This window comes from Micropterus dolomieu, linkage group LG04 (genome assembly GCF_021292245.1).
Source record: "Micropterus dolomieu isolate WLL.071019.BEF.003 ecotype Adirondacks linkage group LG04, ASM2129224v1, whole genome shotgun sequence".
NCBI lineage: Eukaryota > Metazoa > Chordata > Actinopteri > Centrarchiformes > Centrarchidae > Micropterus > Micropterus dolomieu.
Window position 1 is genome coordinate 11,548,279 of NC_060153.1, and position 24,050 is coordinate 11,572,328.

The window sequence follows — 24,050 nt, forward strand, 5'->3', positions numbered from 1 at the left end:
CAAAATAAATGAAAATGATGGTTAGTTTTTAAAGAATGCATGAGAAAATCCATCTTTTCTTACAACGATATCAGTTTTCAGATTGTACCACACATATGTGCCTTGTGTAACTCATATTAAAACAATAGTGCATCACACAGACATTACAAACATAATGACTTCAATGAGAAACTCCTCTCCCATCTGTAATTACAGATGCAATCAGAGCATTCACTGTGGCTGATCTCGTATCATTAAGAGATTACAGTAAGTACCATAACAACTTCTATTCCACTGTACATGAGAGTTTGCACATTTTGTTATACTCTGTACAACTTGTCTTTTGTTTCCCATTAGAGTTGAGTCATCCAAACTTAGGCTCCTTGAACATTTCTGTAATCAATCGCGACATCGTATCTTCAGAGTCAAGGTTTATTCACCAAATCTAATTCTCACACATCTAAATTGTCTTGAATCTAAGACTGTGTGTAACTTTACACACCTACTGTGTGTCCACTAATTCAGTGGTTCTCAAACTTTTTCATGTCAAGGACCCCTAAACTGACACATATTTGACCGCGGACCCCCGTTTGATAAGATTTTGTCCCAGGGCCCCCACCTGGAATTCTTTGTGTCTGGGCTGGGAGGCCACAAGGTCCTGGAGAGGTGGAAGATTGATTGCTATGTTTGATATGTTTGATTGGTAGATGTTTTATTACAGAAAGTGCATGAAACCTATGACCAAAATAGTAATTGTGTTACTTATGGATGGAATTATAGTGAAAATAAACACCCCTGGAACCCCCTCAAGGACCCCTGGGGGTCCCCGGACCCCACTTTGAGAACTGCACAAATTAGTGAAACTCCCTTGGTTCTGTTTGTTCCTGTGAAAATACATTTAACAATATCTAAAATTCAGAATATTGTTGAGTATCTTCCTCTGATTCTGCATCATTACGGATTTAATGGTTCAGCAAAAGATAAAACTATTGATCCAAGTGAGGAAAAGAGGCAGTTGCAGTCGGTGTGCAACAAGTCATTAATATAGTGGGAAAGGGATAAAATACAAGCACATAACTATCGTAGTACAAAAAGCTATTTGCAATACACTAACAGTAGAAATGGGCAAATCGTTTAATCTATAAATAAGCTCGAGCACAAACGAATGTTACAACAAAAGGTAAGACCGCATCTGCTGCCAAGGATAGACAAGTGAGGATAGTGCACAACACTAAATGTGCTATCAAACTAAATATCACTAAGGGGCAGTGGGTATCCTTTAATGATATAATATAGCACTTATAGCACAGTCACTTTGGGGCTGTAAAAAGATTTAATATTCATAAAGTTAGCACCATATTCTTCAGGGCTGCAGTGATTGATAAAGCCTGCACTACACTACAGCTGGCAATTCTATGAAAAAAAAATCTGCATTGCAGTTAATATAAAGCAGTAAATGATTACTTGATAATAAAATGAACAAGTTAGCCGCTTGTGTTTGTTAGAGCCCTATTATGTAGCCAGACTGGGACAATGTCCTGACAATGCTGCCATCTTTGTATATATCTCTGTGTCTGATATAAAACATTATGAGGAAGAAGTAGACTGTTAATTGCACTGAATACTGCTGTAATGTTGGTGGTCTTAAAGGAATTTAAAGTCGCCGTGTATTTGTCAGTTAGATGTCTAAATCTATATGCAATACAGTCTGGGTCTCATGAAGCATAGCACAAGCTGAAGGGCAAATTATGCCTGGGAAAACTTGATGCATAAATCACAGGACAACTTTTACCCTAATCCAGTGGTTCTTGAGCCTGCTCCTCAGTACTGCTGGTTTTCTATCCTACCAGAAACTGTTTGCTATTCACAACACATTTTTAATGAGGATGTTTATAATGAATATGGCAGGGCTGATCCAACATCCAAAAACCACCTCCTGACCTGTGGACATGATGACCCATATTGCAAAACTCTACAGCACCAGCATTCAGCATACCAATAGTTCACTATCAATGTACGACCACTAGATGGCAGCAGAAAATCATGTTTAGGGAGAAAACGCAGTTTAGAGGACAAATGAGTTCAGTTTGTTGTGTGATGTAGATTTAAATAAACACAGGGGAAGCATAAGCGTTAATACAATGGAGAGAAGTAATGGCTGATTAAATATAAAGTAAAAGAAAAAAGATTGTTCAAATAAAGTCTGAGAGGCAGAGATCCCTATGTAACATGATGTATGTGTGAATATTTGTTATAAAAGGACAGATGGAGATCTATCAGACCATGGTCCTGCTGTTCACCAAACTACACTGTTCTCACTGTTAAATACAGGGTGCTATAATGTACTCATGCAGTACATATGTCATATCCGGAAAAAGCGACACAATGTGCTAAGTGTAGTATTTAAAAGAAAAGCAAAATGTTCGCTGACTTACATCGAATTCGTTGAGGGCAGCAGCCAGTTCTCCAATGCCGGCATGGCCGTGCTTCTCATCAGTTGGCGAGGTGGCCTGAGCAGCACTGGAAATGCCCCCTATGGCCTCCTGAACCTGCTTGAACACGTAGTCTCGGTTGGCACGTGTGGCTGCCACGTCTGGGTGGCGCAGGAAGGCCTGTGAGGCCGTGTACAGCATGGTGGCATTTTTCTTAAGGGCTCCACGTGCAGCTGCCATCTCATCTCTACATTGGGGGTCTTTCAGTTCCTGAGGAGGTGACAAAGGTTCTCCGGTGAGCAGTAATAACCACTTATATATAGTCAGTCCTTAAAGAAAAGCCATTGCATGTTCAAGAATTACGAAATATCCCACACAATATCCAGTTTGTAACAGCAAAACTGTACCCTGTGTTTGTTTCAAGAGCTGAAAGAGACATCGGATTTTGAAGGAATCATAAAACAGCCAAACAAAACCAGAAACTGATCCTAGTTCAAGACATTTCCTATAAAAACAAAAGTTCATCTTCCATCTGCAGATCAGCAACCCTGGAGCTGAACATAATTCAGTTCATTGTTTTGCTCTGGGATGTTTCAGCGGGCTGGATGCTTGCCAACATGACACTTGTAGGACAAATCTTCCAAAAGCTTTTTGTCACACTGGGGGCCATGTTAGAAAAGAAAACACTTTCACAAGCCTTATCCTCCTGGGTCAAATAAGCACCGATGTGAATATTTTTGCTGATTTACAGTAAAATCATAGTCATTTCGAATGCACTTTCTCTGAGTAAGAAAGAGTAGGAGACAGGGAGCTTCCAGTTACCTGCTGTCTCCGGGCTGCCACATAATTCAGCTTCACCATCTCCTTCCCAAACTCTTTGAAGCGGTTGGCCAGGTCCTGCTCATTGGTCGCATTCTTTACTCCCTCCAGGGCCTCTTCCACCTGTCATGCACGCATGCACACACACACACACACACACAAACAGCATACGTTGATGCATATTGTTTAATTCAGTAATAAACCTCAAGCCATCCGTGTTGCTATACATACTGTAAAGTAAAGCAATAATGCAACATTTGTGAAAATTAATTCTCAATCCTGTGTAAGTGAAACCACATTTAAAAAGACAATCAGCCATTTAGATGTGCAATTTAATGGACCTCATTTCAGCAGTCTGCATCCCATTCTGATTCTAAACTCCTTTCTATCCCTAATGGAAGTGACGCAGATGTAATGGAAAAGACAGAAGAGAGAGAGATAACTTTTAAGTGGCCTTTGATGGCGGGGCTTATACTGGCTCAAGTTAAGCCCCTCTGTGGGACTCCAGAACGAAGCTGGAAAAAGGGACAAAGTGAGTGAATGAAGGTGCACGCAGACCCGACTTTGCTTCAGATTATACCAAGTGCATATCATTCTTTCTAGCACCAGGTATTAACGTCTCCTTCAAAGCCCTGAGCCACTTTCAAAGTAAAGGACCTGTGTTCTTCAGATGACTCTATAGTGAGTGAGTGGGATGGGTATATGTAGTTAATCACATCAGGGCACCGTGGTATGATATTAATACAGTACAATCAGATGTGTGTTTCCAGGATACTCTCCCATGCCTCATCTATATGCTAATGTGTGCAGAGGTTGTGATAAAAGCATACATTGCTTCTGTGAGCTACAGAGCATCAGGAAGCCCTAAAATCTGACCATACCTTTATTTACCCTTGATATCTATTTATGTGTGTGTGTTCCACCTCATAGTTCTGACAGCAACTTTAACACAACCCCATGGCTTCATAACTCTATCTCACCGTGTCTGTCACAGGGGCATCAAGCAGCATTTTGCAGAACTACTGTTGAAGAGGAACACTTTGTTCTTCGGGCAGAAGAACATAACATTTGGTTTAAAAATAAGGCGACAGGCACGCTTACAATTTTAAGGTGGGACAGCAGCCTCATGACATCAGCCATGTCGGCGAGGATGAGCAGGCGGGTGACAGCAGAGAGCAGGGCGCGGGCGGCCCTCACCATGGTGCCACGTTTCACAGAGGAACACGGGTCATCGGCAAACTCTGACGAAGCAATACGCATCGTCTCTCCTGCAAGAGGGGAGGGAGAGAGTGGAAAAGAGCGGACAATATATTATTATCTGTGTGTGCACACCCATGTGTAGGAGTATATTGTTTAACACCAGCTGAAGATAAAGTGTGTTGTGGTATAAATACATTAAGATGACTGATTGTTCCTTGAACCTGTGTCTGTACTGTATATAAACTATTTAAGGCCCACTACCAGTTTCCTTCATCCAATTCAGAGCTCATAAAACTGTGTTGTTCGTTAGGGGAATAGATAGTTTACAATTTGGCTTCAGAGAAGCCCCAGTTTTTCTCAAACCCACACTGAAACGTAGATTTAAGAAATAAATGGACAACCATGAAGCCTTTCAGAATAACCACCTGGTGAGCTGTTCCTCTACATAATGTGCTGCAAAGTGGTTTAGTCAAGACCATTTCAAGTCTGAGTCAAGCAATATTGTAAAAAAAAACAACAAAAAAAAACATGTATGTAGGAAAAACTCACAGCCTGACAAACAAAATTAAAGTACTTAGTTATTGTTTTAATACATATGTTTATCTGCTTTGAGTGACAACTATGCCATGTTCAGTTTTTATTTACCACTATCCAGTGTTTCCCATTAATTACCAAGACTATGGCGGCCCGCCACAGTCTAATTTGTTCCACCATGCTTTCAAAATGAACCGAAAATATTTTTACACTTTTCATAATAACCGGGGCTCTGAGGTGGTGTTTTGCACCGCTGCTGTAAGCTCGCACGCTCACACACTTTGGCATCTGACTCCAGACAACCACTTTTCTTTTGAGGACCCAATTTCGTTTGAGGTCAGTACGGTAGCGATAACTAAGATGTTGAACAGTTTTCAGCGTATCCACTGTCACTCATTAGTGAGTGACACAGTCAAGCTAGCCGCAACTAAATTTGGAGTGCACACTTATTCGAGCCTTTAAGGTAAATGCATGTAAACAAACCAGAGCGAGCTGACAGGCAGGGTTATCGACTTTACTCATTTTCTCACTTTACAAAGACAAGTGTTGCAGTATGAGAGTCTTACATAACGTTTAATGAAATTGTTTTAACACAACATATATAGTATGGAAATAAGTTTCATTAGATCATATTTACAAGAAGTATAAAACATGTTACATATGTCCACTAAAAGTAAAAAAAAGAAATAACAACACTAAAATGTTGGGAAAACTACTTAATTCTTTGATTTTGGGGAGCTTGAAAAAACATTAAATACATTTGTTGGCTTTTTTGTTGTGTCATCACCATTTATATCTATAAAATGCGTCTATGATCAAATCGTTTACTAGAGCACAAAACTGTTTACAAGACAGGAACGTTACAACAGGCTTCCCGCTGGGTCAGCAGCAAAGTTATAGCAGTCAACACTGGCAGTGCCAGCTCTCTGAGCATGAATTAAAAACTACTAAGCAAATAAAGCTGTTTGTCCTACAGTGATGTTATGTGTATAAAGCGCCCTAAACCCGACAAGGCACTCAAACTGAAAAAAAAAAACACATAGGCGAACAAGTTCATGAACACACAGACACACATGCACACACACATTGTTGCTGTTAGTGCCATAAGTCTGTCTGGCCCAGTGATGAGCTACTGACGAGTGAGGGCCTGATTACTGAACCCCTCTGTGGTCTGAAATCAGCATCTATAATGTAATCATGACAAGATAAAGGGGTTTGCGATGATGAGGTCGTGATGAAAGAGGTCTGATGAGGTGATATATTTAAAGGTGTTTGACAATTCACAATGACCTAAACTAGGCCCGATGATGCTATTTGGCTGGGTACACCTGTAGCTGCTGCTAAAGGCAGTTGTAAAAAAATAAATAATAAAAAAGGAGCTATTCTTTTAGAGTCTGCCAAATACAGTAAACATAGCATATATCAGGCCTCATAACCGTAATGCTATTCATTTAAAAATATATTCCCTTATAACGTGACATGTAATTATATCCAACCTAGCAATGAAGTGGAGGGTAAAGAGAGGACGAAGAGAGTGCCCCATCAGCAGCTCACTTCTGTGCTCAAGAGCTTTTGTACATGCCCATCTTTTCATAATAGCAGTTAAAGGTTAGGAGATGTGGAGTATTAACTTTCATCTCCTATTTTAGTGTTGGTCTTTTCTCAACTAAAGCTTTTTCCTGTGGAAGACGGGCACCGCGTTTGATTCATTGGCTTTTTCAAAGGGCAGAGCCATGCCATCAAAAGAATCAGAAAGGTCAGTGCAATCATTCATGAGTGCAAATGTACACATATGCGAACACATATGCAGAAAATGTGGCTACTTTATCTCAAAACATTGCCCTGAAGATATAGACTGTCACAGCCTTCCTTTGGTTTTGGCTCACATGCCAAACAAGCAGGAAGATTGATCTTGTAATTTTTGTTGTCAGCTGTGGCAATAACCTGTATGACAACAGTCCATTTCACACCTCAAAAGAGCTGTGTGCCAACAGAGTAAAATCAGTGTTCAACAGCAGCAGCGGCCAACTGGAGCTGACAGTGCAGCATGAGGAAAACGGCTAGAACACAACATATGCTGAGCTCCATTTGCTCTTTCTCTTGATGTAGTTATTGAATGTGGAATCCAGTTCCATTCAGAGGACCAAGACTTGGTTCACATAAAGGCTCACTGACTGAAAAAAAAAAGAAAAGAAAGACTTTGGGAACTGTGACATCGCTCGGTCTGCATAACACTTCCTGAAAGATTGAGCAGGATTTGTTGAAGAGAACAGCTGCATCCACGCAGAAGTTTCAAATTGTTGCTATTGAGAATGGGCATCTATAATGTCCTAAAATTCACCAAGGCTCCCCACCACCACAGACAGGCAAAGCTTTAACGATGCATTACTTTAGGGTAAACAACTTCAGGATTAGGCTCATTACATTCATGAGGCTACATGCTCCAAGCAGAGCCTGCAACTAATGCGTACTAATCTGTTATATTTAATGGATTCGCCTTGCCACTCTTAACTCTACATCTGTCGTGTAGAGTTGTGTCGACATTTGACTTGTTCTGACATTCAGAACACATAATATTTTCTCCAAACATTACACTTTTTATATAAATTACTCTCCCTATGTAGCCTTTAATGCTGGGAAGAAAAGTTTCCACTACAGAGCTTTCACAGAAAGAGGTGTCAACAGTGCTAATCATTTCAGCTAGAGATGATGCTGAATTGAGATTCAGGGTTATCTAGAAAATAAAAGAACCTCCGACAAAAGACGAGGCCTTTTGGACAGGGTTACAGTAGGACCTCCAAGGGGACTGCTGGCATGTGGGCAAACCTTTACTGATGATGAATGATGCTCTAGAAAGTTTAGAAACAACCCACAGTCATACACCACACCTTGCTTAACTTTAGACTGAGTATGTGAGTCGGATATGGCTGTATTAAGGAGAAAATACAATAATAATATTGCTGAGGGCAAGGAGTAATTACTAGATGTCTGGTGGCAAATAGCAAGGATACTGCACAGAGACAAAGCAGTTATCAGAGAAACATTATGGTACAACAGCTTTAAAAGCATAAGCAATGTTCAACACGCTCACCTTGCTTACGAACATCTTCCACAGCAGCAATGAGCTCCTCCTTGAGGTCCTGGCTGTCTTTGGCGATCTGCTCACCCTTCTCCAGAAAGTTCTGGGTCGCCTGCTCAACAGACACTGCCAGAACATGGGCCTTCTTGGAACGTCCCTTCTTCTTACTGGATGGCCCTTTGTTGCTGGTGTTCACCAGGGTGGTCACCTGGGAAAGAGGAGAGGTCGTTATCATTGGTTGAAGAACATACAGCATGTAAAACATAAGCACAAGGGTGACAAACTGAAGCTTGCGTGCATTGCCACAGTGTTGTCTTGGCTTTCAGGTCATGGCACTATGGAGGTCAGCCAGTGATGCCAAGATCAACAAAATGATAGGTCTAACACTTCAGAAAGCAGAAAATGATATAAAAGCAGGAATATGTTGGATTATAGTTTTCAGTTCTCCAAACTCTCACTACAGAATTATGTTGTCTAAAAGACTCACAGTTGCTTATGTATTACCTGTTCCATGGGTTGCTAACGTCAACAGCTAACAGTAAATAAACAAAGCATTATTAAAAGATAGACATTTTATTGTTTATAATGCTGAAACAGACGCTGAGCTGTGTCCAGGTGTTTCCCAGCAATGCCAATCCAATAAAAAAGAACATTTCTACTTATCTGCTTCTTTGTTTCCTTCTTTTATGTAAATGTGCCATGATTGGACTATATTTTGTCCTGGTTTTGGAACGTACAGTGAAACGAATTTAGAAAAATGCTTTAAACTAAAGTCATGTCTTTATCCATAATATGGGCTTCTACAACTAAAATGAGGCATTCTAAATCCTGTTACAGCCACAGAAACATGCTAAATTGTACAGAGCATCAATCAAATTTAACTGAAATGAGCCTCAGGCAGTTTCCTTGATTTCAGCTTTTTGGATAGGCTATACTGCACAGAATCAATAGGATGATATGTTACTGAATCTGACAAAATGAGCCCTTGTACTAATTGTGCTGGTACGTTGCAGTAGTATGTTTTGTAGGAGAAATGTAATCAGATACTTTCCATTAAGAAAGCTTATAGCCAAGAAGCATTTCTGTTTTGGACAATTACAGCCATTGATTTCTCCCCACAGCAGACAAGATCAGTCAGTCAAATCAATTTCAAAAGTCACAAAATCCTGTAATCACATAGTACACTCAAGAACATGCCAGCCTCAGGGTTAAGAAATATCTGTTAAGCATTTGGGGAGAAATAGGACACGCACCAAGTGTGTTTAGTTTTGGCTTCTTCTACAAAAATAAAGTGAGAAAAAAAGCCATCAGTATTAATTATATTGAGCTATAATGAGAGTCATCATCATCACACAAAAAAGATGGCCTCTTCTGAAAAAGAAACTCACTTTGAAAGTAATTAACAGAAGGCTATAAAATAAGCAATACGTTAAACTCACTCAGCCTACAGGACAGGCAACAGAAGAGCAGTTATCACTAGCTGCCTGTCAATAATTGATTTAAGAGTGGAATTATTTCCACTGCTTGCAGTCTGAGGCCAGTGAGGAAGCACATGGGCTGAATTGCCCATTACACACTCCAGTCAGAGTTCGCTGGAAGAGTATCCGTTTGACAGCATCTGAACTTGCACAATGGGATGATATCATTAGTTTGTGTGATTTATCAGAGGCTTTCACTGTGAAAAGCTGCTAAGAGCAAAGTTATGTCCTGTCTAGGCTGCATTACTTAAGGGCTTCTAGGCTGGAATAAAAACATTAATGATGTATGCGCTCGCTCATGATGGATAAAGGTAAAGTAGCTCTGTTATAAGACCAAGTTAACCTTTTCAGTCATGAAAAGTTTAAAGTACTTTTGTCTAAAATGTAATTCATAATTTAATCACATTGTTTTTAGAATCTGCATTCACAGCTGCTTTGACAACTAACTTTGATGCATCTGTTTCCCATCAGCTCATCAGCTCAACATAACCTTACACAGAGTGCTCATTAGGAAGTGCAATAGTGTGTTTATTTCAATCTAAGTTTGTTGAATCAATAACTCATCATCACATTTACATCTGAAAGCACACACAAACCTGCGCACGCAAACTCCCTTCACCTCACACACAAGCACTCATGTGTCGGTTGCCCGTACAGAAGTGTAGATCCGCCGCCACCGACAGACACGCAAACAAACGAGCACAGTCACACACAAACACTGCCTATTTTTCAAGTTCCATCTCAAAAACCACACTAAGAATTCTTGAACAATTATAAATTAGATTCCTATCTTCACAGGTCCTTAATCCTTACAATACAATAGTCCACTGCAGGGGGGGGGGGTGGATGTGAAGCAGACAGAAAGTTGCCAGAATGGGATTTACAGTTTGTGGTGGTGTAGGAAAAAAAGTTAAAAAATTAAATAGCCCGTGTTGTTAATGATTGATAAAAATTAAATCCACTTTTGCTGGAGTCGGGGGGCGGGAACTTTTTTCGTCTTCTAAAAGGGGGCGTGACAGAAAATGTTCAAGAACCTATGCAGTAGTCTGTTCAATGCATCTGATTAACACTTGCATATTATTATGCTAACAACCAAAACAGTCTTTTCTAGCTTGTTGGATTCAGCTTGTCTTGGATTTGTAATACACCTGGCAATGAGGAAAGGAAATACTCAATTCTGATTGATGTCAGGTCTCTTTTTGAAACATATCAGGACTTTACAAATATAAGCAGCTGGTCAACAGTTAAGACACTTATCACAGTCAGTATGCTAGCTTAATGTTATGTTAGTAGTTGATTGTCACAATTGAAATAAATCTAACTGTTGGCTAAAAAAACTTTATCTTATGTTTTCATGGCACAAGTGAACATACAAAACGATGGATAAACTTCCTTCATGGACTTCTTCAACTCAATATGGTGCATTATTTTCATTAATCAGAATACTATTTTGTGTACTCTCACCTGCTTAACTCTTACTATATCTTATCTTACTATAGTCATAGTGTTGTTTTCCACAAGCACTGGATAGCCAATCTAAGAGAAGACAGGAACTGAACGTTAAGCATTAAGCACAGATTAATTGCCTGCAGAACAGCTTAAATGCGCTTTGTGTGGTTAGATGTTTTCATCAATGGCTATGCTGTGTTTCATAAAGTCCCATTAAGGTTCATTGTTCGGACATGGTAACTGGGGAGGCCATTGAAGGCATCTGACTGTGTTAATGAAAACACAATGTCATTTGTTTAGCAGTGTGCATGGCAGAAATAACGTGGGGGTAGTGTTTGCAGGGTATGTGGCCCTTTAAAATGGCATTATATTCTTCAATCAAGCAGAGCAATAATTGAGACTAATGACATTCATAAGTTGGCTGCCAATACCATTACACAGTCGATCAACTGCAAACAGCTGGCAACAGACACTGTGGATTAGAGGCAGCAATGTAAATATGTCTGTAGGAATAGGGATGAAAGACTCATTCAACCACACTCCTGTTTTAAACTGACTGATGTTAAGGGTTCTGGTTCCATTACATACATTGCATTTTGAGAAGGTTCAGGTGTTAATTCAATTCTCTAAAGCCCCAGAGTTTCTCTGGCTGTAGATTTGTGGCAGATAACAATAATCACATTAAAACATGTCACAGAAGAAAGAGGAATTGCATGCCAAAATGACTGCAAAATTTGGATAATGTATGTTGTAGCCACTCCCGTCTTCATATATGTTTGCTCTGAGATTTGTCATCAACTGTACAGATTTATCTTTTATCTTGGCTGAACCTCGGAGTTAATGAGATCCTTAACTTTTATGTCTACACAAAACCCTTTGCAACTCTTCCATAGAACAGGAAGATACTCCATGTTATAGGTCTGCATGATTCATCTGCACTTCAAACGCTCATTTATTCATTAACACAGGGCTTGGCTGTGGAAGAAACAGAGATAAGGCTACTGCATGTGTCATGTAGCTTTCCACGGGGATTGACTCAGTCAAGTCAAAGTGTGTTGACGTTTTGTTCTGCAACGGTGACTTAAAAAGCTTGATGTATATTTAATTATGCCTGCAATAACCTCACAGCATGCACTGAGACTGACTCAATTTATCTATCTTCACACAGATTTAACTGTGCTATTTTTCCGAAAATGTCTTGCCATCTCTGCACAGATGCCTAACCGAATATATCAGAATGAGCTTACAGGAAATACAATGGAAACAAAAAATATGGATTGAAATAGTGGACTAAAACTTTGAAAACAGATTGAAAACAGATACAAACGTGTGTTACAGGCTTTTATCACAGCAGACACTTTTGGGTTGTCACGGTAGGAAAAGCACAGATGTTACTAATGATGACTCAGTTCTATTCAACTGACCCAATAGCATGTACAATACCAGAAGCAGCTTTTATTTAAGTGTATTATTTACACCTGTGCTTTTCCTACTGTCCTCTAAAAATAAAAGCCTATTCGGCTTCATGACAATTAGCAGTATGTCAGCCCCCTTAGTTTCAACTAGTGACTGCTGTTCCTCTTTGTCACTGCAGTTTGTCTACATTTTGAATGAGCGGTCATGATTTTTGAGACTAATAGCAAGGGACTTGAAATTTGGCCGCCAACGATTAAGTCTTTGTTATAGCGGACAGTTTCATCAAATGACAGAAAACGTACTTCTGCTTTGTAGCAGTGTTTACTTTATAATTTAACTTCACATTATCTTGTCGACCTTCATATACTATATGGTATTACCACCTTAAATAACTGTTTGTACTTTTTGAAGACCGATGAGTTGAAAGGATATAGTACAAGCATGCTGACTGAAGAGTTTCACAGGCTGCTGTGTGCATCTAGAAGAGCATAGACAGAGAACTAACTAGAAGGACCTACTAAAATGGGTAAAAGAGTTTGCACTGATTAGATGAAGCGTAGAAATCTGATTTAACAAACATCCCTGGGAGGGACAAACAGTGTGGGGAGGAAAGACAGTGCTTTTGTTTCAGGCTGAATGACGTTAATATTTTGAAGCCCTTAGACACCACAGCTTTTTACTGTGGTTGCAGAGGCATCCAAGTTTAATCACTGTCACTTTCACAAAGACATGAGTATGAGTATGACAAATAGCCTGGCTTGGTTCATGACAGCCATCACGTTCATACTCGGCCTATCAAGACACAGAAAGAATGCTGCAACATGATGTAAGACTACAACATTGTTGCAAGTAATGAGAAAGTTTGAACAATACTAGCCACGCATGCATGTTAGTACGTGTAAGATCCTCCCTGTGAAACTGTTGGCTTTGAGGAGACTATGATATAACCGTTGTTTCTTTTCTCATCTAACTGTGTGAATTAAGGGTTCTGGCTAAACCTGAGTTTGTGATTGTTTGAACAGCTAACAGACTAACAGACAATTTTGGTGAGTTTTAATGAAGCGTGATAAGAGAGATAAAATTACTATTTTTCTCAATGGAGCCTGGTGGTCCGTGGTGCCCATTTGTTTTGGTTTGAAATGCCTCCTTTAAATGAATAAATAACATAAAGTTGGGATAGGACTAAGTTAAAAAAAGGGCATGGATGGGGTTTATTGCAAACAAATTTCAGGACATCTGTCAATGCAATAGACCTGCTATTGCACTTTTAGGTACACAGATTGCAAGATTTCATTAAGATTATGTGATTTATCATATACCATCATATAACTTAAATCATCTGTGTGAAATCAAATATAGTCTTTTACTTATTTCCTACTACTGTAGCATTGTGAAATGATAAATGGTGTCATAAAGCTATGTTGTGCATGTCGTGACTTCACCACAATAAAGTCAGAATCCTTCAATACCTATTGCAAGTACAAAATAAGAATTGAGCACACAGCCTAATCAAATGGATCCCTCAGGGAAAGAGGTAGAAACAAAAGTAGTTTGCAAAAAGAAATGAAGTGGGCCACAGTAATGGTGGCCTAGTATATCCAAAAGTGGCCTAATACAAAACAAAATAATTTCAGTGGCAGCCTTGCCCTTTTCTGCCAGCTGGTAATTGGGCCTGGACAAGCCCATTTATCGTGTGTATTAGCAGCACTGCTTGGATTTTATGCAAGACCACACTAGGGTCATTTCCATACAGACACAAGTTATGTCATTCTCTCAGCCTGAGCTGCTCAGACACCACAAGCTTTACTATCTATACATCTCTCTCTCTCTCTCTATATATATATATATATATATATATATATATATATATATATATATATATATATATATATATATATACACATACACACACACACACACACACACACACACACACAATATCAACCACTATACACGCAGTAGAATGTTTCAAGGGAAAGGACATGAACCAAGCGGGAAGCTTCTGGTCAGAGAACTGAGTCGAACGCGAAGTCCCTTAAACCTGCATTCTATCGAACGGCCAGCAGGGGGCAGACTGTTGTTCGCTAGACAAGATTGTCAGCCCCAGATGCACCTAGCTAAGCAAGCTAACTTGCTCCACACACGGCCATTAGCTCCACCGTCTGGTCCAAATATGGTCACGTCCGGTGCCACTAGTCGCAACAACTCAACATGGCGGGGCCCTAACGGCCAAACTCAAGGCTAAAAAAAAAAACGGCAGTTCACAAACCAACAGGTGACGTCACGATGACTACGTCCATTTCTTATATCCAGTCTATGACATGAACACGCACACAATATTAACAGGATTAAAGAACTGAAATTACCGACATGGGGAAATTTTGTCGGATAGAGGCTCTGAATTTCAGTTTCGATTACTTTTCAATTAATTGTGCAGCCCTAATGTGTAGTTTTAAAAAAAAGTGTACACATATACTAGTTTTACCAGTGATGTCTCAGAACATGAGTGCAGGGATTTACAGGGATTAAGCTGATGGTCCACATCAAAGTTTTAATCATTACAAATGAACAACTAGCAGTTGAACAGATTCAGTACTTGTCATGCTACCACCTACAAATAAATGCATCTGTACACATACTGACGAGGCCAACATTGCACAAAACGCATATGGACAGCTGATTACTGAGAATGTGCATCACCGGCAGTTTCTGGGTCAGTGCTCTCCCCTAGGAACATTTTCAGATGTTCCCAAAGACTAATTGTGCAAGGAAGGAGATGGAGACACACTCACACACACACACACACACACACACACACACACACAGACAGAGCAATGACCAAAAAGGTATCAAGACACGGCCACTGGGCAAAAAGACAGAGGACCACAGAGACGCAATGAGAACAAATCCACAAAAATTTCTGTGCCTTACTCAAGCAGACGCAAGAGCACATCTGCATAGGATTCTAATGCAGATTTAGGTGGGAGGAAAGGTGATGATCTAGAAAAGGCAGGGGGACAAATCACATTGACTTTGATTGGCTTGTATTTCCATTAGCAACACATTATTTGTAAAACTCATAAGATAAATTACAACATTTTTTTAAATGTAAATGGTCAGCCATGACTTCCTCAATTAACACTCCCTACTACAACAATACTGTAAATTCTTCAAACACATGGTATAGAAAGCTTAGCTAGATTCATCTAGTTTGTGGCATCATATTTATAGTGGTTTCCCATCCTCCACCCAATCATGTCAAGAAACACATTTATTTCTCACACCTCCAGTCACGTCTCTGCCAGAATTCATTAATTTAGCCCACACTTAAATCCTATTGAAGTATGTAGAATTTGAAACTGCAGCTCAGATATGGACTCACATTGATTTGATAACAAATATTAGCACATCATTGGATGTTGAAAACCCACGTCAAGTTGTTACCACAGCCTTTGCATACAGATAAAATGGACATCCAGTGTGGTGTTGGACAAATGTATACCCTTGTCTATTTAACAGAATCGGATTTTTTTTTCTTAAAAGCATTGAGATGTCAAACCATTCTCACTGTCCTACAACATTCAGGCTCAACAGGTTAACCATGACTGATTACGCTGCGGCAGTGGTGAGGCTAACCTTTCCTTCAGGCCTAAGGAGTTGTTGTGCCTTGCCCTACCATTTTATTGCTGATCAATAGTATTAAATTCCATGCTGCCTTTCCTCTCCAGAGCACTGGCCAGCAAATGTGGACATTTTGCTAGGGTGGATTTGGAGCCAACAAGGAGAATTTTAATTTTATGTTTAGTTTGAGGAAATTTTGCGTGAACCAGGTTTTAACTTCATCTAAGCATTCAGTTAGAGAAGACAGAGGGAGCATAGCCGTAGGTTTGGTGGACAAATAGGAACATTAGGGAAGGCCATGCACGTGTGTGCACGTGTAGCCAACTACACAAATGTATGATCATGCACACCCATACACAGCTCCTGAGAGTTTCTGCTAACCTTTGGCCCCTTTGTACAGTTAGTGATTTACATAACGTTCCCAATTAAATAATTGATGAGGGCATTTATGCAAAGCGCTGTGTACAAAAGCTCAGGGGACAAAAGCAAGAGGGGGTCCTCTTAAATTTTCCAAAAGGATGAATCTGTCACCTAGCTGTTAAAAGGACAACATGGAAACTGTTTGTACTGTGCACAGTACACACTAGGTGTTCACCACATGTACCACAGGAGAAACAATACACACCACTGAGTGCCTAATCACCAGCAAACCGTACATTCATTCACACATAAACTACATATACACACAGCATAGAAGACAAATAAACATGCAAATGAACTACAGACACTTACACTGTATATTAGCATATAATCAATAATATGCAAAATACTGTGTATTTACACATACAACAGCACTACAGCCCTGCCTAAGAATCATGCAGAGCTGCATATTAAAAACCTATCTTAGAATTTTTACACTGAGGCTGTGCTCACTTTGTAACATACCCTGTTATTTAAAATCTTCAAAATATCTTCATGACAAGCACTGAAGTGCAAAGCAGTGAGTCTTAGTGAGCATTAAAATTTGTATCTGAATGGGTTTTTGGGTGGCAAAGAGGAAGGATTAAGCAGGAAGCGTCACATTGCAGGGGTGTCAAGCTCTGACATTCCTAACCATGTAGCGTGCTCGCTGGCAACCATATCCTCAAGAAACCTCCTGTAAGCATGCTAAGTTTTATAGCCTAGAGATAAATGTTGGAGGGGAACTGTGCCGTGCAATGATGGATAAGAAGAAAAACTGATGAATAAAAAAAACATGGCACTGGCTGTCAAACTTTGGCATCTTTTTTATTAGTCCTACTTGAATATATTTTCACAGAATTATCAGGTTTATCTAACCTGCAGTTTTTTTCCCCTAGCACTTTCCACTGATATCCAGACTCTGCCTTTCCACTGATTTTAAAACACCTTAAGAAAATATTGAGTCCCACATTACTTTAAGTTATGAGCTCTTACACAGTGCAGTGTTTCCCACAGAATGACAGTGTAACTGTGGCTCACGGAGGGGGGGTGCACGTGTGTGCAGTCGATATTGACTGCCAGATATATACAGTGTGCTGGCCTCGAAAACCCAGCTGTATTCTAACATTAACTTAGCTCTACATATTAGCTAGGCTCCTTACTTCTTAACTTTTTTTAAGCTGCGTCTCCGACACTGACAGCGTTGTGTTGGACAGATTTGTGCAGTTGTGTTCATGAGGGAGAAGGAGAGAGACCAAGAGAGAGAAGGATGGGGGTGAGCGAGAGAGAGGGGGGGACGAGCAAGAGCATGTGCTGCGCAAATGCGCTACGGCGGTCTGCAATCAAATGCGATTTTAAATAGGCCTAGTAAAAAAAATCGGAAATCAATATGTAGCGGTCAGCGTTGATATTGCGGCGGGCCGCCACAAATAAATGAACGCATGGGAAACACTGCAATGTAACTAAACAGTGGCAAGAAAACTTGATTGAGTAAAGCAGGGCCAAAAGAATCAATGGTGTTATCTGCAATAATGAATCTCACATTTTGCAAGGTGAATTTCTAAGAACCGCATTCAGCTTTAAGAGTGCAACAGACTTTCAGTCTCCCCATAATATAGCCTCATTAGTAACCCTCTTAGCTCATGTTCCTATACTCAGTTTGATCCTCCCACTCCTTCATTATCATTCTCACTGCAGATTTTTATATCAGTCTATGCAGTCTTTTTACTATCATTGAGGTTACCTAATTAATTTTTGAGGCATGACATGTCATTTTTGATACATAGTTGATGAAACTGGACAAAGTGGGTCAATAAATTGTAGCAGTACTTCAGGTGGAAATGCTTTAAAGAACAATTTTGCACCCATTTTAAAAAGATCATACACCTTCAACAAAGCCCTATGCAGGAGACAAACTCTGGATCCAACTACCGACTGGGGCACATTGTTCTCTTCAGAGAGAATTATGAGCATCACTTAGAAAAAGAAGAAAACCAACTTGGATGCCAAGAACTAAAAACAACATTCAACTGTGTGTGAAAAAAGAGCCAATGATTATCCCTTTGGGAACTAATCTATGGAAAACAAAACAACAGCAGCACTCGGGGTTTTGAATTCAATGCTACACTGGTCAATTAGAAAAGTTGAGCAACAATGCATTCTTTTTAACTCTCAAACTTTCCATTTCGCCTTAAAATGTGAATATAAGAAATTCCTGGACATTTGTTTGGTGAAAATTCCAACGAGTTCTCATTTGACTTGGGTTTAATGTGAGTGATATGCCTTGAGGTTTTCACATAATATTCACAACAAATGGCAGAATTTATACCGCTCACCTCAAAGACAAGCCACATAAAATCTTTCTCAAATCTCATTCTGAAACGGCTTCAAGTGTGAGGTGCGATCACAATGATCAGTACCAAAGAAATCGGTGCCGCAATCCACAGAAAACATGGCTTCAAAGAGTGTGTGGGAGTATACCAGCACAAAAAGGTTTGGACTGTGGCTGAGATGATACAGTAGTAGCAACAGAGGACATGTCCTATACCTACAGTGCAGTGTTCACAACCTCTGTGCTTCCAGAGCAGCAGGCCACCTCCAGTAGAGGGACTACTGGCATCGTCTGCATTTGAACACTGCAACGTATTCTCTCACTGTAACTTTCATTCCCACTCAAGGTCCCCTGGGCACTTGGAGTGTAAATGTCCTATCCAAAGTCTCATCTGAAATTATAACTTTAAAAGATGGACTGGTAGCTTTTAGATATTTGTATGTGCGCCACAAAAAAACTAATGCAATTACTGGGTTCAATGCTAAGAAACCAAATGATGTAACTTCCTACACAATTTCCCAATGATAGACTACAGGGAACCGTACCAAAAGTTTTATCTTGATTACTAATTCTGCCTAAACACAAAACTCAGCAAAGTGAGATAAAATTGGCAGCCGTAGACCAAAGTATTTTTGCAGTTGAGCTCAGCAAGTCAATTATTCATGTCAATGGGGTTGTTCTGCAGTATTTTTTGTTCAGTTAAATAGGCCTAGTAAGACAGAGTTCATAAAGTAAACCCGGGTTTATGGATCATCGTGGAATAGGATGGCTATATGGAGGACAGTAACACGGAAATAACATTTAAAAAGTGCTTGTACATATAAAAGGATGGATAGAGAAACAACAGGCAGACACACATTTTGGGCTACTGAGTCTCATTTAGAGTTAATCTGTGCTGATCTGGCTTGAAGCCAAATATGCAGACAAAATCTCAGATTTTGTGTCTGCTTCTTTCCCTTTCATCCTCGTCTTCTCTGTCTCACTCTTACACACATACAAGAGAACAGGGGAGGCAAGACCCCTGGCTCACAGTCAGAGTCCTTTGAAGATCCCAAATGGATCAGCTGTATTCCACCCGCACACCCTCTCAGCATCTTCACAGCATAGGCTGTGTTGCATTATGTCACAGTCTTATCAGTCCAGGGTAATACTAATGTACAAGAAGAGTGTTTGTGTTGGTATACAACATATCTGATGTAGGGCTGGGCAATAAAACAATAATGATAATTATCGCAATATAATTTTCCTCGATAACAATATAATATAATGTTCAATATATCGTCAATAAATGTTTGAATCACGAACAAATTAGCACTTAAATATTCTATTAACATATTTATTTTGTTGCGGAAAAGAGACTGAAAAAAGATTAACAAAAGATATTTAATTAAAAAGATTTTATATTAATTGTTTTGAATGTTCTACCTCAGATTTGTGAGGCGATCCTCTGTTTGACTCAGGAGTTCAATCAGCCTTCAAACTTGAAAGAAACAATGATTTGACATATATCGTGATAACTATTGATATTGAATAAAATGAAATGTTTTTATTGTGATAACATTTGTATGGATGCACCAACGGTGAGGAAATGCATCCTACTGGCCTGGCACAATGTTCTACTTCAGATTACCAGACACTGCGAGGCATGCAGCACTGACCTTGGACTCTCCTCTGCTGCTCCCACAGCTCTCAGGCATGAGACAGGCAGTATTCAATAATGAATATAGAACCAGTGACTTTCTCTCTCTCATTAATAAAAATTATAAATATTTTTTTTAAGAAATGTTCTTGTGACATGATAGCAACATGCAGCAATGTGCTTTTCTTCCACCACCCAAGGCTGTTCATAAAACATGCAGCTATGTTTCAAGACACACAGTAGAATTTACTCCGTTGACTAAGCATAAGGACTAATACATAAATTTTTCTTTTATTCAAACAGCTGGCAAAAAAACCTAAATTTAAAGTGGCCATCTGAGAGATTCTTGTTCTTTAGTGTAGTGACACCTTTACTCTGGGGCACTTCACTCACTCCCCAGGGCAGGCACTCTCCTACAGTACTGGAATCATTTTAACTGTATAGATCATGTCTTCTTCTGTCTTGTTTGACATTCATAAACATCATTAACATTCAACGTGTTCACATGTTGTATGCTCCTCGGACGGGCTCAATAAACCATGCTATGTTAAGTCTTCATCAGTCTCCGAAACTTCTTCATCACAACTGAACCTCGCTGACAATATTTCTTTTTGTAAATAAATAGTTGATAGTAAATTGTTAGTTCTCATAGAACACATAAAAATAAACAAAGCAAAACCTGATGCAGCGAAGATCTTTTTAAAGCTCTGTTTTCAGATTATTGACTTACTTATACACAATTTATTTCACTTCACTTAAAAACAGATATTGGATTCATAAAGTACCTGTATTCAAATGATACAAGATACTTTGACTTGTCACAGTTGGCAAAGCATAGGTGTAATTAGATTTAGCGACTTCAGTTTCAGGGTCCTGGTATTGCGCATGCTGGTTCACTGTCACATTGCCATGGCTTACTGGGACACTTGAATAGAATTGAGCCATGGTTAATGTTACTAACACCTGTGCTGTCCCTACTGTGACAAGTGAAATTCGTTGAAAAACTTACTGTTTGTTAACACCAAAGAAAATTTACAGTGCAATCCACTCACCTGTACTATATGAACGCTATAAATATCAATGTGGTAAAAAATAAATAAATTGTGGTACAGGTCCTTCATTGGCTTAGGCCATGAATATAAATAATAATGATTATAATAACCAGGAGGGTTATGTTCCTAAGGCAATCTGTTCTCATATGGTGTATTTTCTACAGTATAAAATCAGAGAGAGAGAGAGAGAGAGAAAAACCAGCATCTGTTCATGGCTGCTGCTCAGAACCCCGGGGCAATCCATATGCTTACAGAGCAAGGTGTCAGAAGATACAGCCCAAAGACAGATGAACGTGTGTTTCACAAGATCCAGTACTGACCCCAAGGCACTGGCAGAGGTAATGAGAAGACAGAAGCCAACAGGGGGCACTCTGCATAATGACACAACTGTAATCCTTATCATACTGCTGTGTAAAAAATAAAGTATTACTTCATCATCACCTTTCTCCGGTCATGAGTTTAAATGCACCGTGTAGATGTGTGTGTGTTAGTTGAAGCTTCTGTATGTACAGAAAGTCCCAATATTACATGCAGCAAGAAACTCAGTTCTGAGGATCCAAGAGAAAACACATTCATGGCAAACAAATATGACCTTCATTACCATGTTCAAAGTAAAGCTGAAGTAAATTTCCTAACTCAAATATTTCACTACTCTTTTATCAATTGTAAGTGGTGTTGCATACATGATAACATCCCACATTTGTCCATTCCATGTAACCACTAGAAAATAAACTACATAACTTTTCTTTTCTAAGTCACAATATCAAATACAGTTACATGTCATAAAGGCTAAACATTCTGCTGGGAGCAGTAACCAGAAAAACCTGAGAACCAACTGCGTTGCATGTGTTATGTAATGTTACCAAAGATGCAATAGAGCAAAATGTAATTTAATTTCATGGTGTCTGCATGTTAAATCAATTTAATTTTAAGTTTATCACCAATGATAAGGAGTATCGTATGCTGTTTTAAGGTGGATTTCTCATTATTGCAAACTTAGTTTAAAACTCAATATTAACTAAAAGGGCAGACCTTTGCCAAGGCCAAAATTCCAGTCTTCCATGATATTCAAATCTGCAAACGCAGCCAATATATAGGCCATTGTCTGGATATATTTCCAAAAGATTAGAATTACATTATATTAATGTACGGTTTTACCTAGCTGAACCCTTATCATCCCGTACTGCTTATTTCTTACATACCTGCTGCATTTGCTTTTACAGTGACGTTTGAGGTGGCTATTATGTTTCGTTGTTTAGTCGTGGCACACCATTCACTTTTATTATGATGGGTCTGTGCATGCACGACCAATTCAGTTAATTATACCACAGACACCAGTGTTACAGTTGATCATATTGCAATGTTAACGGAAGTAATAAATTATTTGTGTATCTGCCTCCCTATTTGGATCCTTGGTCCGTGCTACTCCATCAAGTTTCAGGCAATTTTCGGTTATCTTGGTGACAAAAAAATGCCATCGAAAACATAACCTAAATAAAATAAAATTTCAACCTCTACACTTGTGTAAGTGTCACAACAAATTCAAACTATAAGGTTTATTGTGGAAAACAACATGGTACTTGGTAAATTTAAATCATACTTTGGCCGTAACAAGATTTCACCATTTTTTCAGCTGACCAATTCATTTCCCTATTTTCCCCTTCAAACTTAAATTAAGTACTGTTTCCTGTAACATGGCAAGTGTGCATGCCAAGAAGCAGAGGTTCCAGATTGCCTTTGAACATCACAGCCTTTTGCAGGGTTCAAAGCTTCTTAGAAATACTGTCATCCAAATTCAAACAAGGGATAGAAAAGAGTACAAATAGTGGAGGACTTCACAAGTCCAAAGCAGTGAGATTTTCCCCTTCTTTTTCAGCACTTAGCCTTCAGAAATGAGGCATAAGACATGCTAAACCCATTTCTTCAGTGCATCCAAGAGCGGGTGATACTTTGTAATATCTTAATATGGCTTTTAAGCAATGAAGGTTGTTATTTTGTTCTTCCCTAAAAATTAAAATGCTACTGTTCTCAACATCATCTTATTCTTAAAAGTATGCCAACTATCCAAACTTAGATCATCTTCAGTAGCAGTGCCCAAAATTACCCAACTTTGAGAGAGACTGTTCTGTGGTTTCAATGAAAACTCTGAGGAGAAGCATAGCATCTCTTCTTGCCTCCAAAAAGTGTCTGTTTGAGGTCCAGGCTTCCTCCTTTTCCGCTGGCTTAATGGATTATGACAGTGATGCAGCGTGAAGCCTTAATCCCCTTGCCGCCGTTGTCTCCCCTCCCTTTATGTTAAGCCCCTTGACTAGAGCGTGTGTGTATGTGTGACAGGTGCCAACCAATACTAGAAGCCAAACCATGGACTTGGATGATTTACAAAAACAAAGGGGGTTAAAGCATCCAACTGCTGACAGCCAACTCTTCCCTTCAGGTGCCCTGTTAGCCCATTACAATGCTATGATGTCAAATATGCCAATATGTCAAGGAAAAATAGCTTTCAGCTTAATAACCAAGAACACCAAAAGAAATAAGGATATTTACACATCAGTATTTCTTTTGCTGTGCACCCCAAACACAACTAATAAGTAATTCATGTACATATTGACAAACAGCAACAC

General features: G+C 39.4%; 1 protein-coding gene across 2 annotated transcripts in view; it reads right to left on the minus strand.

Annotated features, from left to right (window-relative positions):
• Nucleotides 1-24,050, minus strand: part of ctnna2 (catenin (cadherin-associated protein), alpha 2) — a 370,589-nt gene that overhangs the window by 300,295 nt on the left and 46,244 nt on the right. For both annotated transcript variants that reach the window (XM_046048451.1, XM_046048453.1), the window contains exons 3-6: nt 8,056-8,251; nt 4,332-4,498; nt 3,234-3,353; nt 2,415-2,681 (exon numbers count right to left, since the gene is read on the minus strand). In XM_046048451.1, the coding sequence (XP_045904407.1) occupies nt 2,415-2,681; nt 3,234-3,353; nt 4,332-4,498; nt 8,056-8,251 (750 nt within the window). The remainder of the gene's footprint in view (nt 1-2,414; nt 2,682-3,233; nt 3,354-4,331; nt 4,499-8,055; nt 8,252-24,050) is intronic.